This window comes from Choloepus didactylus, chromosome 1, assembly GCF_015220235.1.
Source record: "Choloepus didactylus isolate mChoDid1 chromosome 1, mChoDid1.pri, whole genome shotgun sequence".
NCBI lineage: Eukaryota > Metazoa > Chordata > Mammalia > Pilosa > Megalonychidae > Choloepus > Choloepus didactylus.
The window spans coordinates 96,238,764-96,251,836 of NC_051307.1; the positions used below are offsets into that span (position 1 = coordinate 96,238,764).

The 13,073-nt window shown below is 33.9% G+C and overlaps 1 protein-coding gene across 5 annotated transcripts in view; it reads left to right on the forward strand.

Annotated features, from left to right (window-relative positions):
- The window catches only part of ACAP2 (ArfGAP with coiled-coil, ankyrin repeat and PH domains 2), a 253,999-nt gene that overhangs the window by 207,197 nt on the left and 33,729 nt on the right, over positions 1-13,073 (forward strand). For 4 of the 5 annotated variants that reach the window (XR_005217201.1, XR_005217202.1, XM_037837936.1 and 1 more), the window contains exons 11-13: positions 6,595-6,615; positions 9,593-9,644; positions 12,735-12,835. Coding sequence is in view for 3 of the 5 variants with exons in the window: in XM_037837936.1 (XP_037693864.1) it covers positions 6,595-6,615; positions 9,593-9,644; positions 12,735-12,835 (174 nt within the window). In the remaining 2 variants the exon portion in view is untranslated. The remainder of the gene's footprint in view (positions 1-6,594; positions 6,616-9,592; positions 9,645-12,734; positions 12,836-13,073) is intronic. The other variant, XM_037837931.1, reaches the window with a different exon arrangement.

The window sequence follows — 13,073 nt, forward strand, 5'->3', positions numbered from 1 at the left end:
TACATTCCCATCTTTTGACCTCCAACTTTCCTTCTGGTGACATATATGACTCTGAGCTTCCCCTTTCCACCTCATTCACACACCATTCGGTGCTGTTAGTTATTCTCACATCTTGCTACCAACACCCCTGTTCATTTCCAAACATTTGAGTTCATCCTAATTCAACATTCTTCTCATATTAAGCAACCACTCCCCATTCTTAAGCCTCGTCCTATATCTTGGTACCTTATATTTCATGTCTATGAGTTTACATATTATAATTAGTTCCTGTCAGTGAGACCCTATAATAATTGTCCTAATGTGTCTGGCTTATTTCACTCAGTATATTGCCCTCGAGGTTTTGTCATCAACCCATTTTTTTTTTAATATGGTTTTGTTCACTCACCATACATTCCATCCCAAGTAAATAATTGATGGTTTTCTGCATGGTCATACATTTATGTGTTCACCACCTTCACCACTATCTATGTAAGAGCATCTACATTTCTTCCACAAGGCAGGAGGGAGAGTCAAAGAAGGTAGAGAGGCAGAAGAAAGAGGAAAAAAAAAATGACAGCTAGGAAGCAGCAAAAGGAAAAATAACCTTAAATCAAAGTAGAATAAAGAATCAGACAATACCACCAATGTCAAGTGTCTAACATGCCTCCCCTATCCCCCTCTCTTATCTGCATTCACCTTGGTATATCACCTTTGTTACATTAAAGGAAGCATAATACAATGATTCTATTAGTTGCAGTCTCTAGTTTATGCTGATTGCATCCCTCCCCCAATGCCTCCCCATTTTTAACACCTTGCAAGGTTGACATTTGCTTGTTCTCCCTCGTAGAAGAACATATTTGTACATTTTATCACAATTGTTGAATACTCTAGATTTCACCAAGTTACACAGTCCCAGTCTTTATCTTTCCTCCTTTCATGTGTTGTCTCACATGCTCCCCACCTTCCTCTCTCAACCGTATTCATAGTTACCTTTGTTCAGTGTACTTACATTGTTGTGCTACCATCTCCCAAAATTGTGTTCCAAACCACGCACTCTTGTCTTCTATCACCCTGTAGTGCTCCCTTTAGTATTTCCTGTAGGGTAGGTGTCTTGTTCACGAAGTCTCTCATTGTCTGTTTGTCAGAAAATATTTTGAGCTCTCCCTCATGTTTGAAGGACAGCTTTGCTGGATGCAGGATTCTTGTTTGGTGGTTTTTCTCTTTCAGTATCTTAAATATATCACACCACTTCCTTCTCGCCTCCATGGTTTCTGCTGAGAGATCCGCACATAGTCTTATGAAGCTTCCTTTGTATGTAATGGATCGCTTTTCTCTTGCTGCTTTCAGGATTCTCTCTTTGTCTTTGACATTTGATAATCTGATTATTAAGTGTCTTGGCGTAGGCCTATTCATATCTCTTCTGTTTGGAGTACGCTGCTCTTCTTGGATCTGTAATTTTATGTCTTTCATAAGAGATGGGAAAATTTCATTAATTATTTCCTCTATTATTGCTTCTGCCCCCTTTCCCTTCTCTTCTCCTTCTGGGACACCAATGATATGTACATTATTGTACTTTGTTTCATCCTTGAGTTCCCGGAGACGTTGCTCATATTTTTTCATTCTTTTCTCCATCTGCTCCTTTGCGTGTAGGCTTTCAGGTATTTTGTTCTCCAGTTCCTGAGTGTTTTCTTCTGCCTCTTGAGATCTGCTGTTGTATGTTTCCATTGTGTCTTTCATCTCTTGTGTTGTGCCTTTCATTTCCATAGATTGTTCTAGTTGTTGTTTTGAACTTTTGATTTCTGCTGTATACATGTCCAGTGCTTCCTTTACAGCCTCTATCTCTTTTGCAATATCTTCTCTAAACTTTTTGAACTGATTTAGCATTAGTTGTTTAAATTCCTGTATCTCAGTTGAAGTGTCCGTTTGTTCCTTTGACTGGGCCATAACTTTGTTTTTCTTAGTGTAGGTTGTAATTTTCTGTTGTCTAGGCATGGTTTCCTTGGTTATCCAAATCAGGTTTTCCCAGACCAGAACAGGCTCAGGTCCCAGAGGGAAGAAATATTCAGTATCTGGTTTCCCTGCGGGTGTGTCTTAGAAAATTGTTCCACCCTTTGATGCCTTGGGTCACTATGCTTTTCTGCCCAGCAGGTGATGCCTGTTAGCCTATAATTCTTGACTGGTGTGAGGAGGTATGGCCATGTTGCCCCAGGCTCTGGGGTTTGGTTCCGAATGGAAAGGGCCCCACCCCTTTCCTCCTAGAGAAGACAGAGCCCCCAGGTGAAGGTCATTAGCATTTCAATGGTCTCGCTCTCTGCTTGTGCTGTCTCTGCCCTTCCCTGAGTCACAGCCCTGGAAACTGAAAATGACTGGGGCTTTCTCCACTGAGCCAAAAAAGAAACAGTCACCTTCAGACCCAGTCCAAGGCGACCCTCCGGCTCTCCCAGGTCAGTCATCACCCAAAGTCTCTGTCTGTTTTTGGGGCTGCGTACCTGTAGTGAGCAGTTCACACTCCCTGCTTAAAACCCCAGTTGGAGCTCAGCTGAGCTATATTCGCTTGCTGGGAGAGAGCTTCTCTGTGGCACCATGAGGCTTTGCAGCTCTGGCTATGGGGGAGGGGGTCTCACGACTTGGTTCCGCAGGTTTTACTTAGAGATTTTATGCTGTGTTCTCAGGCATTCCTCCCAATTCAGGTTGGTGTATGATGATTGGATGGTCTCGTTTGTCCCCCCGCAGTTATTCTGGATTATTTACTAGTTGTTTCTGGTTTTTTGTAGTTGTTCCAGGGGGACTACTTAGCTTCCACTCCTCTCTATGCTGCCATCTTGCCCGAGTCCCTCACCATTTTTATGGTTGTATTTTTTTTTTTTTAATATTCATTTTATTGAGATATATTCACATACCACACAGTCATATAAAACAAATCATACATTCGATTGTTCACAGTACTGTTACATAGTTGTACATTTATCACCAAAATCAATCCCCAACACCCTCATTACCACACGCACAAAAATAACCAGAATAATAATTAAAGTGAAAAAGTGTGCTTCAGGTTTTAAAGCAGGGAAGGATAGTGAGGCATTTACCTTGGGCCCCAAATTTAAGGGGCACCAAAAAACTCAGGAAATAGTATTTGAATGCAAGGTTTTAAAAAATCAAAAGTAATGCAAAAAGTTTTTATGGTTGTATTTTAAGACAAAAAAAAAATGAATGGTTTTCAAATCTGTGGTTCTCATTTTTGTGTTGGATAACACTTTTCTCCTAATTAAGAGGAGATATTCTTGTTCTTCACCATTTTTCTTGATTCTTTTTTCCTTTAAATGATTGTCAGTGTCAAGTTTTTTGTTTTGTTTTCCATTTAGATTAGCTTACAACTGTAAGCTTACAGGAGATTGAAATTGTCTACCAGGAGATTGAAATTGTCTACCTTTCCATTCTTTCACTATATGTGCAATGATTGTCATGCATATCTGCATTGCACTTTTAGAAGAAAAAAACTTGAGGTTTCTTCAAGATTTAATTGAACACATAAGAGTTCATTTATATACACCAATTTCTTAAAGAACACAAAATTCTTGGGATTCCTCTTCCCTGAATATATTTAAGAGCCAATTAAACTATGAAAGAGTTTGAAAGTTATTAATTTTTCATGTAATTATGTTCTTGAGAAAATCCAAATTCTGTAGTTATGTATGTTCAATGCCAGTCTAAACAGTACCTGTGGCTTGGGGGAAAAGCATAAATAATAAAGTTCTAGTTAAATAAAAACAAATCTACAAACCAAAAACCTAATTTTACAAAGAACTTGCAAATAATTTCCCTTTACCCATGTGTGAATTTAGAGTCTGTCCTACTTCTTTAATTAGTTCTCTGTCTAGCTTGATTTAATATATTCTCCTGGTCTTGGAGTGAACGAGTGTGTATTTGTGAGGGTATTTATGTATTAATTTTAAAAATCAAGGAATCCAGGTACCCAGATATAAACCAGTGTTTAAGTATTTTGTTTTAAAGATTGCTCATGGATTAGTTTTTTTTTTTTTTTAAATAATAAACTTTATTTTAAAGCAATTTTCAGTTTACAAAAGTTCCTACATAACCCCCCCCCCCCCACACACACACAATTTCCTCTATTATCAACATCTCGCATTAGTCTGGTACATTTGTTACATTTTATCAGTCAAGATTGATACATTATTAGTAACTAAAGTCTCAATTTACAATAGGGTTCATTCTGGGTCCTACAGTTTTATGGCTTTTAGTAAATACATAATATCATATATTCATCATTATGGTATCATAATGTCCTCTGCTGTACCTATCATCCCTCCTTCCCTTCCTCTGTAACTACTGAGCTTTTCACTGTCTCTGTAGTTTCGACTTTTCCAAACTGTCATATACGTGGATCATAGAGTGTATCACCTTTAGCCTTTTTGGACTGGCTTCTTCCCCCAGCAACATGCATTTAAGGTTCCTCCCTGTCTTTCTATGGCCTAATAGCTCCTTTCTATTACTGAATAATATTCCATTGCACGAATGTACGATGTTTAGTTCATCCATACACCTACTGAAAGGCATCTTGGTTGCTTCCAACCTGGGGCAATTTTAAATAAAGCTGCTATAAACAAACAAACAAACAAAAAAACAAACAAACAAAAAAAGCAATGAAGTTCTGATGCCTGCTACAACGTGGATGAACCTTGAAGTTATGATGGTGAGTAAAATAAGGCAGACACAAAAGGACAAATACTGTTTGATATCATTTATATGAAATAAGCAGAACATGTATAATTTTAGGTTGTATATAAGTTACCACACGCATATACAATAACCCATAGTACTGCCTAATGCCATGAGTGAACTCTAATGTCAGCAGCGTGCTAAAGTTAATAGCACAATTATAATAATATTGTTTCATGAATTTGAACAAAGGTACCCCTCTAATGCAAAATGTTCATAATAGGGAAAACTGTGTACTTTCTGCATGACATTTCTGTAAACGTACAGCTACTCTAATATAAAAATTTTTTTAAAAATTTAGAAGAATCACCTCGGCAAAAAATAAATAAATAAACAAAAAACCACAAGGTGAATGAATGAACAAACTGTGGTACATCCATAAAATTGAACCTTTTTTAGCAATTAAAAAAAAGAGCTATCAGTCCACAAAAAGACATAGAAGAAACCTAAATGCATTTTTTTTTTTGTAATTCAGTTTTATTGAGATACGTTCACATACCGTATAATCATCATGGATTAGTTTTAGAGATCATTTTTTACTGTAATTGCCATAAAGCACCAATCATATTATGACATATTTTCCATTACCTATAGTTTTGTAGAATTATGGCACATAATATTTTTGAAAAACAACATTTTAAAAAGGGAAATGAGAATGTGACTTAGAGATTCCCAGATAGTTTTAAAACCTGACCCCTGTGCTTCATACATTACAAGCATATTTTGAAAGCATCATTCTATAATCTAAAATTTAACTGAATGGACCATATTTTGCGTGATCTGATTGTAATAACATAAGGAGTAAAAAGGTTTATATCTTATGTGGGCTGTTGAGCTTCTTTCTAATTGGTTTCAGATTTAGTTTGTTGTGTCTCTTAAGATTTCATACATATTTTATACACATTTGTCTGAAAGCACGAGGGCTACCAAAATAATCTTTCCTTATCAGGTATTTTCTCAGTGTGGCAACTTTACTTCAGCCTCAAATCAGTGGTAGGTGGATTACTAGAGCCTGTGTTTCTCTTTTGCTTTTCATGATAAATTTAGAAAAGATGAATAAGCAAGGAGAAATAAGTAAATGTTAACATAATTTTTTAGTAGTAAGTTGGTAAAGCTAGTAAAGAAGCTAAACAATTACTTGCTATGCCAAGTCTTTGTTGAACTAGAAAATAAAGCTAAAAGCCTAAAATGAACAAATATAAATGATTGATTTTTATTGGCTTTTTATTATAAAATAAACATATATATAGATTAAAGATGAACTTTATTTATGTGTGGTCTTATAGTCTCTGCTATCATTTGGTGAAAAGGGGGGAGGTGGGAGGAAGGCTTAGTTTGACTGATAAAATTTTATGATTCTTTGAAATTCTTAATTAGTGCTCTCACTTTCCTTATGAAGAATTTTCATTTGGCTCAGGTTTATATTGGTATACCTACAGTGATTATTTCCCTTAATTTTTTAGGAGCAGCTATTAAGATGAGGAGAGGTGCTGTCTCTATTTTATAACTATGACCATAGGGACAGAAAATAATAGTAGATGTATGCCCAAGTGTACTAAGTCTTACTATAATTTTTTATAGAATAATACTTTAATAAAATATTTTGAATATATCTGAAATATTAACATTTCCGATTCCTAAGAGTTGAAATTAATTGTATAAATCCACACACACACACACACACACATATAGCATGTTAATAAAATGTAGTGGATACTTTTGATTCTTTTGTTAGGTTATGAGCTGAAGCTTTTTCCTTTAATTCTTGCTTTATTTTCATATCATGCTAGTTCTTTGCTTATTTTGCACATTTGCATTTTCATTCTTTTACCACCTTTCCCTTATGTTTTAATCCTGCCCCGTTTTTTCACATGACAGGAAAAAGCCCGATCATATCAGGTACCAAATGGCTTCCTTCCCCCCCACCTCTCCCTTACTCCAATTCTCTCTTTGGCACGAGAAAGCTCATAATTAACCTGCATTTCAGTTGGATTACTTGCAATGGATATAAAGTCTCTCTTTTTATGTTTTAAATTGGAAAGAAAATGTAAATATTTTATTTGGGGAATGACATACTTTTAAAATTGTTCTCCTCAATTTCTTTTAATCTGGAAAAGAACATTTGATATGTTGATAGTTAACCAAGGAAGATACAGATTACATAATACAAAAACTTAAATCATTTTTTTAACAAGGGAAATAAGCTAATAAACTCTTTTTTAAAAAAATTAAATAATAATTAGGAGTAGTCCTTTTGATAATAAACTTATTAGTTATTTTGAAAAGAAACTTTCTTAGTTTTTAACTTCTATGTTTTACTGTTTTGCTTTTTTTCCCCCTTTGAAAAAGAAATGGAATTTGAAATAAAGGAGTGTATATATTGAAGCTCTTAATTTTGTTAAATATTTCTCTAATTGGCGTCTATATGAATATGGGCACATACCCCCCATCTATGTAGTTTTAGTGATAAAATGACGATTTAGAAGTTTAACTTTTACCAATATTTTGTTTAAGAACAGTTCTGGGGATAGGGAACAAACATGGTAAAAGAAACTTAATTTTTAAAATATAGTTTTCCTTTTTCCTCCAAAATTATGCTACCTGAAAGCTCTTTTGATACGTAAATATTTATATTAGCGTTTAATTTTTATAGTTTTAATATTTATTATATTGAGTTATTTCAATTTGAGATAGATATAGAATGATGTCTTTTTCTTAATAAAGCAAGAAATTGTCCTTTTTACAAAACTGTCTTACATTTTGGCTTTATAGTCAGTTTTTGAATCTTGTAGAATATAGTGTACTTGTCATTACAATGCTTTCCAAAGTTTGTCCCTTTGTATCTAATTACTTTTTTTAGTACTTTCCCAATCCAGGCACCCAGTGCTTCAAATATTAAGTATGTTTTCTGTATTCTTTAGGCCATGAGCTGTTTCTAAGTCTCATTTTTCTTTTAATTAGAAATGTTTATAATACCTAGGATTGTTCCTTAGGAACCATTAAAACTATATTCCATTTTATTTACTTCCCTGATTAAAATCTCAATTAAGATTAAATGAGTATAGTTGTCAAATTAAGATGAATTCATATGGAAATTAATTTGTCTTTTCTGTGTATATAGAAACTGATGTGAAAAAATCATCAGCCAGAAGCAGATAAATGATGGGGAAACTGGCGTTCAGAAATACAGATGATCTGTAAAGTTAATTATCAGAGGAAATGGTCTTTGACGAAGAGCATAGTTTTTTCCCTCATATTTTGTTATTATTTTTAGAGGATATTATTATAAGATGCAACAGGGTAAAAAAAATTCTTTTTTTGAAGACCTCAAAAGCATGAAGTTTACATGGTTAAATGGGTATTTTGCCATTATGCAGTTTTTCTTCATATTATACAGTATGGTTATTATAACACATGATTTTTATTAATATAGTATACTCTATTTCAAATGATTGTAAAAAACACATTAATCTTTATCTGGGATTTTTTCCATTGCATGTCATCCCATGTGGCAGGACTGCACCATTTTGTTTGTTTGTAGGTATTTCTTTTAACATTTCTAACCAACTATGTGTCCCAAAGCAAAGAAAGCCAGAAGTTCTTCCTTTTCTAACCTGTTTTACTATGATTTGCATTTAGAGGCAACCTACCTGGCTTTATCCAGATGCTTTTTTAACAGATATCTATTTTAATGATAAAAGTGATATCTTTTGAAGTGATGACAAAAACCTAACCGTCTGTCTAGAAAATGGCTTAAAAGTGGAAAAGCATCTTTTAATCATTTATTCAGCTTTGGAGAATTAATTTTTTAAAATAGAAATTCTCTAATTGTCTAAATATGTATTACTAGTGCTTTATATCAGTATCAATGAAAAGGTAGAATCTCTATCTGGTAATAGATTAATAACTAATGTTTATAATAGAAATCATTTCACATGAAACTAATTTTAAAATAATTACTCAAATACTGTTTTACTTTTCATGCTTGATAAGAAATTTTGCTTCCTTTTGTGAATGGCTTTGGCTGTAATTTTTTTTTGTAAGTACTTAGGTCCTTTTAATGTTTTTAATAAATTAGAATTAATAAATATACTAGACATAGCTTAAGCTTTTTCTTCTAAAGAAGATTGAAAATAAACTGATTGCCTAATAATTTCCAACAGTGAGGAGAACTATATAAGTAATTGGATAATTCATTGTAGTAATAATTGATTATTCTGCTTAGAAGTATTTTATATGAAAGTAAGGCCAAGTCAATTGGTGATTATCTCCTGTTTGATTTCAGTTCTAAAATGATTATTTACTTTCTTGTTTTGCTTCACGAATCAAGCACTTGATGAATTACCTGAAGAAAGGTTGAAAATAAGGCACTGTTTATTTTATGTTTCATTATATACAAATGGATAATTTTATTCATGTTATAAATTGATTTATATTTAATAAAAGCAATTTTTTTGGGGGAAAGATTTTAGTTATTTTTGAGGACCATCAAAAAGCTGTATATTTTTACTTTAAACAGTTATTATTTGGTGATAGCTTAAAGGATAATAGCTTTTCTTATGATTTAAATTTTTACCAAAAAAGAATAAAAACAGTATTGTTAAATTGCATTTAAAATAAATAAATAAATTAATTTAAAAAAACCCATAGTATTGTTATTTTATTTTTCTGATCTGTGCTTTTAAGATGCTTGTTCTTTGCTTTCAGTAGATATCTCATATTGACATCAGTGTATTTAAAGCAAAACGAAACAATGCACTTCTTTAAAAACACAATACCAAAAACTGATTTCCAAGTACTATCCCAAATATTTCATTTCTGGCAACAATTGAAATAAATTATGTGAATGAAAACAATCTATTTTATATTTATTTAGACGCTGGTTTTCAATACAGAACAATCAGTTGGTTTACCAGAAAAAGTTTAAGGTACGTGTTTTGTTAAGTAATTAAGTGAAAACTCAGTGACTGCCGGATTTCAGTTTTTTACCATTTTGTCTCTGTAAAGCACTGAAGTCTATACATACTTAAGTGTGCAAAATTACTATTTATTAGTTTTATGTATAGTTTCACTCTAGAGTGAGAAGTATCAACATTCGATCCTTAAAAACAGAGTGATTTTGAATCTTGAATTCTTAACTTTGAGATGGATTTTTTTGTGTTCCAGAATAATTATGTTTATTTCTTTATGTTTGTTTTCTAGCTGTGTGACAGGACTAACGTTGCCATTTCATAGTATTATTTTGAAGCTGAATGAGAGGATATGTTTTTAAAAAAAGTCACCTCCAGGTCAAAGGTTTAATGTAGAAAAGGTTGAAAATTACATTAAAATGTAAGCTCTAAGTAATTTAAATAGGAACATCTAAATCTGTTAACATTGTTTTTATATATTTTGTTTCCTTGAGCCTTATTTATTTTCTATTTTGTAAAATTCAGTTTTATTGAGATATATTTGCATACCATAGTCATCCACAGTATACGATCATTTGTTCACAGTACCATCATATAGTTGTACATTCATCACCACAATCAATTTTTGAACATTTTCATTACTCCAATAAATAAATAAATAAATAAATAAATAAATACATATAAGATAAAAATAAAAGTAAAAAAGAACATCTGACATATCTCATCCCCTCTGTCCCACCCTATTTTTCATTTAATTTTTCTCCGCATTTTTCTACTCGTCTGTCCATACGCTAGAAACAGGGAGTGTGATCCACAAGGTTTCCACAAGCACACAGTCACACCATGTAAGCTACATAGTTATACAATTGTCTTCAGGAATCAAGCCTTCTGGGTTGCAGTTCAGCAGTTTCAGGTATTTCCTTCTAGCTATTCCAATACACTAAAAAGACAAGTTGAAAATTTAAAAAATCTGAATCATAAAAATAGGTAATGTCTAACTACATCCTGTTTAAGAAACTGCTTCATTGTTCAGGTGCAACAATTGGTTTATTGATTTTTAATCTATAGCTGGGTGCTCTTTGGGACTCCAGAATAGCAACTTCCAATTCTGATCCTAATCAATAAGTTGTATCTGTAGTAGTTTTAGGAACATATAGCAATCAATATGTGACATAAACCAGGAAAGACTCCATCAGTTGGAATCCTTTGGGGTTGGAGGAGATTTTTGTTTCCCTTGCATTTTGTTATCATTTATCTTTTGCCCAGAGCCCCTAAGGAGTAGGAGACTGGGAGAGCCTGACTCCCTGCAGTGATTCTGGTATAACAGGGTCTTCAGTCTAACTGTAAAGTCCCTGAGCCATGAAGAAATAGGCACCTCTGACAGGTCCTCCCTGTGAATCCCAGAAGGCAACAGAGGAAGGGGCACAGTAGGGCAAGCAACTCACAGTGGAAGAAGACCTTAGTAATAGTGAAGTGAAAGTTTTCTAGAGAAACCAGGCCCCAGCTTTGTGTAGCCACTTTGGATTAAACACTAGTTATAGGACTCCCACCTCCTTTGGGAGTTCTAATAGATCTGAAAGATCCTGTTTTCATCAGAACCTCTCTTGCTCTCTCCCTCCATCCACTGTCTCCACTGGATTTTCTAAGACTCTTGGGTTGATCTATGCCCAAAGTATACCCCATATAAAAATAATTATAAAACAGCTATACTTTATTAGACATTTACTATGTGCCAAGACACTTCACATAAACTATATTATTTAATACGCACAACAACCCCTTGAGGTAAGTAATATTATTATTCCCATTTTCCAGATGAAAAAACAAAACAAAACAGAATTTGAGCAGTAAAGCAATTTGCTTAAAGTCGCGTACTGAGTAAGCCACTGTGTCAGGACTCAAGCATAAGCCTGTCTAACTCCTGAAAAGTCCATGTTCTACGAAGTTCCTTTCGTCTCCAGTAGCTCTCAGTGCTTCATCCCTAGGCGTCCAGTGAAATCACTGAAACGTTCTCTTTCCCCTTTGTGCCCTTGATGCTGATTATCTAGCTGCCACTGCCCACATCCCCTCAGCTCCGCTCCCACAGGCCCTGTGCCTAGCCAGACCTCTGGGACCCCCATATAGCCCATGATGGAAATTGCCAGCAGCCCCTTCTGTCCCACGCAGGGATTAGTCTCCAAGGGTGCCAGGTCTAGACCGGGACTTGGATGCCCCCGGGCATCAGTTCTGCTGACACTTTGGCTTACAACAGATTGAGTACTGGGCAAGCCATCATCTCAAGCCTCAGCTGACCGATCTGCACAGTAGGGAGTGTGGGAGGGTGTATTTGGCCTGTGGTTCATTCATTGACTGAGCCTTCTTTTTAAGGGTAAGGAATTTTTATTTATTGAAAATGTATACTTGGGATTACATGTGATACGAGAGTTAAAAATGATTGGAAAATAACCATTAGTTAAGTGATGACTTGATTTTCATCTAGTTAGCTTTTACAATTGATATATTCAACTGCAAATTCCAAATAATCACTTAAATCTAGAGATGACACTATGAAATTTTACTTGCTAGTTACTATGGTGCTAGGTTTATTCTCACTAGTCTTAATCTAGCTAATTCTGATAAACCTGATTTTGAGTTTATATATTTTTTTAAGTAGTAGAAAGTGAAATTTTTTCTCATTTTCTTAAGTATTTTAAGAATGATGTATATGAGTTGTTTAAAACTTGATTTATTAAAGACTTTTCTTTTGGGGGAAAGTAGCTTTTATTATGTGTGCGGGGGATAAGTAAAGGATATAAAAGAATATGGAGCAGAAGTAATAGGAAATTGATGTTTCTTGAATATACCTACTAAGTCCCAAGTGTTGCCCTTTATTGAAACTAAGTTAAACTGTGTTACAATAATTTTTTGAGGCAGATACAGTTAATAACTGGATAGAATTACCATTGTTAGTTACAACTGTATTGATGATCTTTCTCTGTAATCTAACATCAAATAAACATAAATATTTAAAGTTAGGCTATTTGTTCCTAGTAATGTTTTTAAGGATATTGTTGCTAGTGGTATTTAAAACTTAAGTTAATAAATATGAAAGCTTTGTTCTTTTTGTAGGATAACCCCACTGTGGTAGTTGAAGATCTCAGGCTGTGTACGGTGAAACACTGTGAAGACATAGAACGGCGATTCTGCTTTGAGGTGGTCTCTCCAACAAAGTGAGTGGTTCTAAAGAACATGAAAGTTGCTTTTATATGTCTATAGTTTGTCTTAAAGAACTTTCCAGAGGAGAGAGAAGTTTGCCTTTCTTGTTGTAAAGAGGAAAAAAGTGTTTTAAAATAAATTTAAATATTAATTATTAAAGCTATTATGTTTGGATTTTATATAACTCCTACCCATGTATCATATCTTTAAATTCCATAGAAATTATTGATATGCCCATATGAACACCTTTTT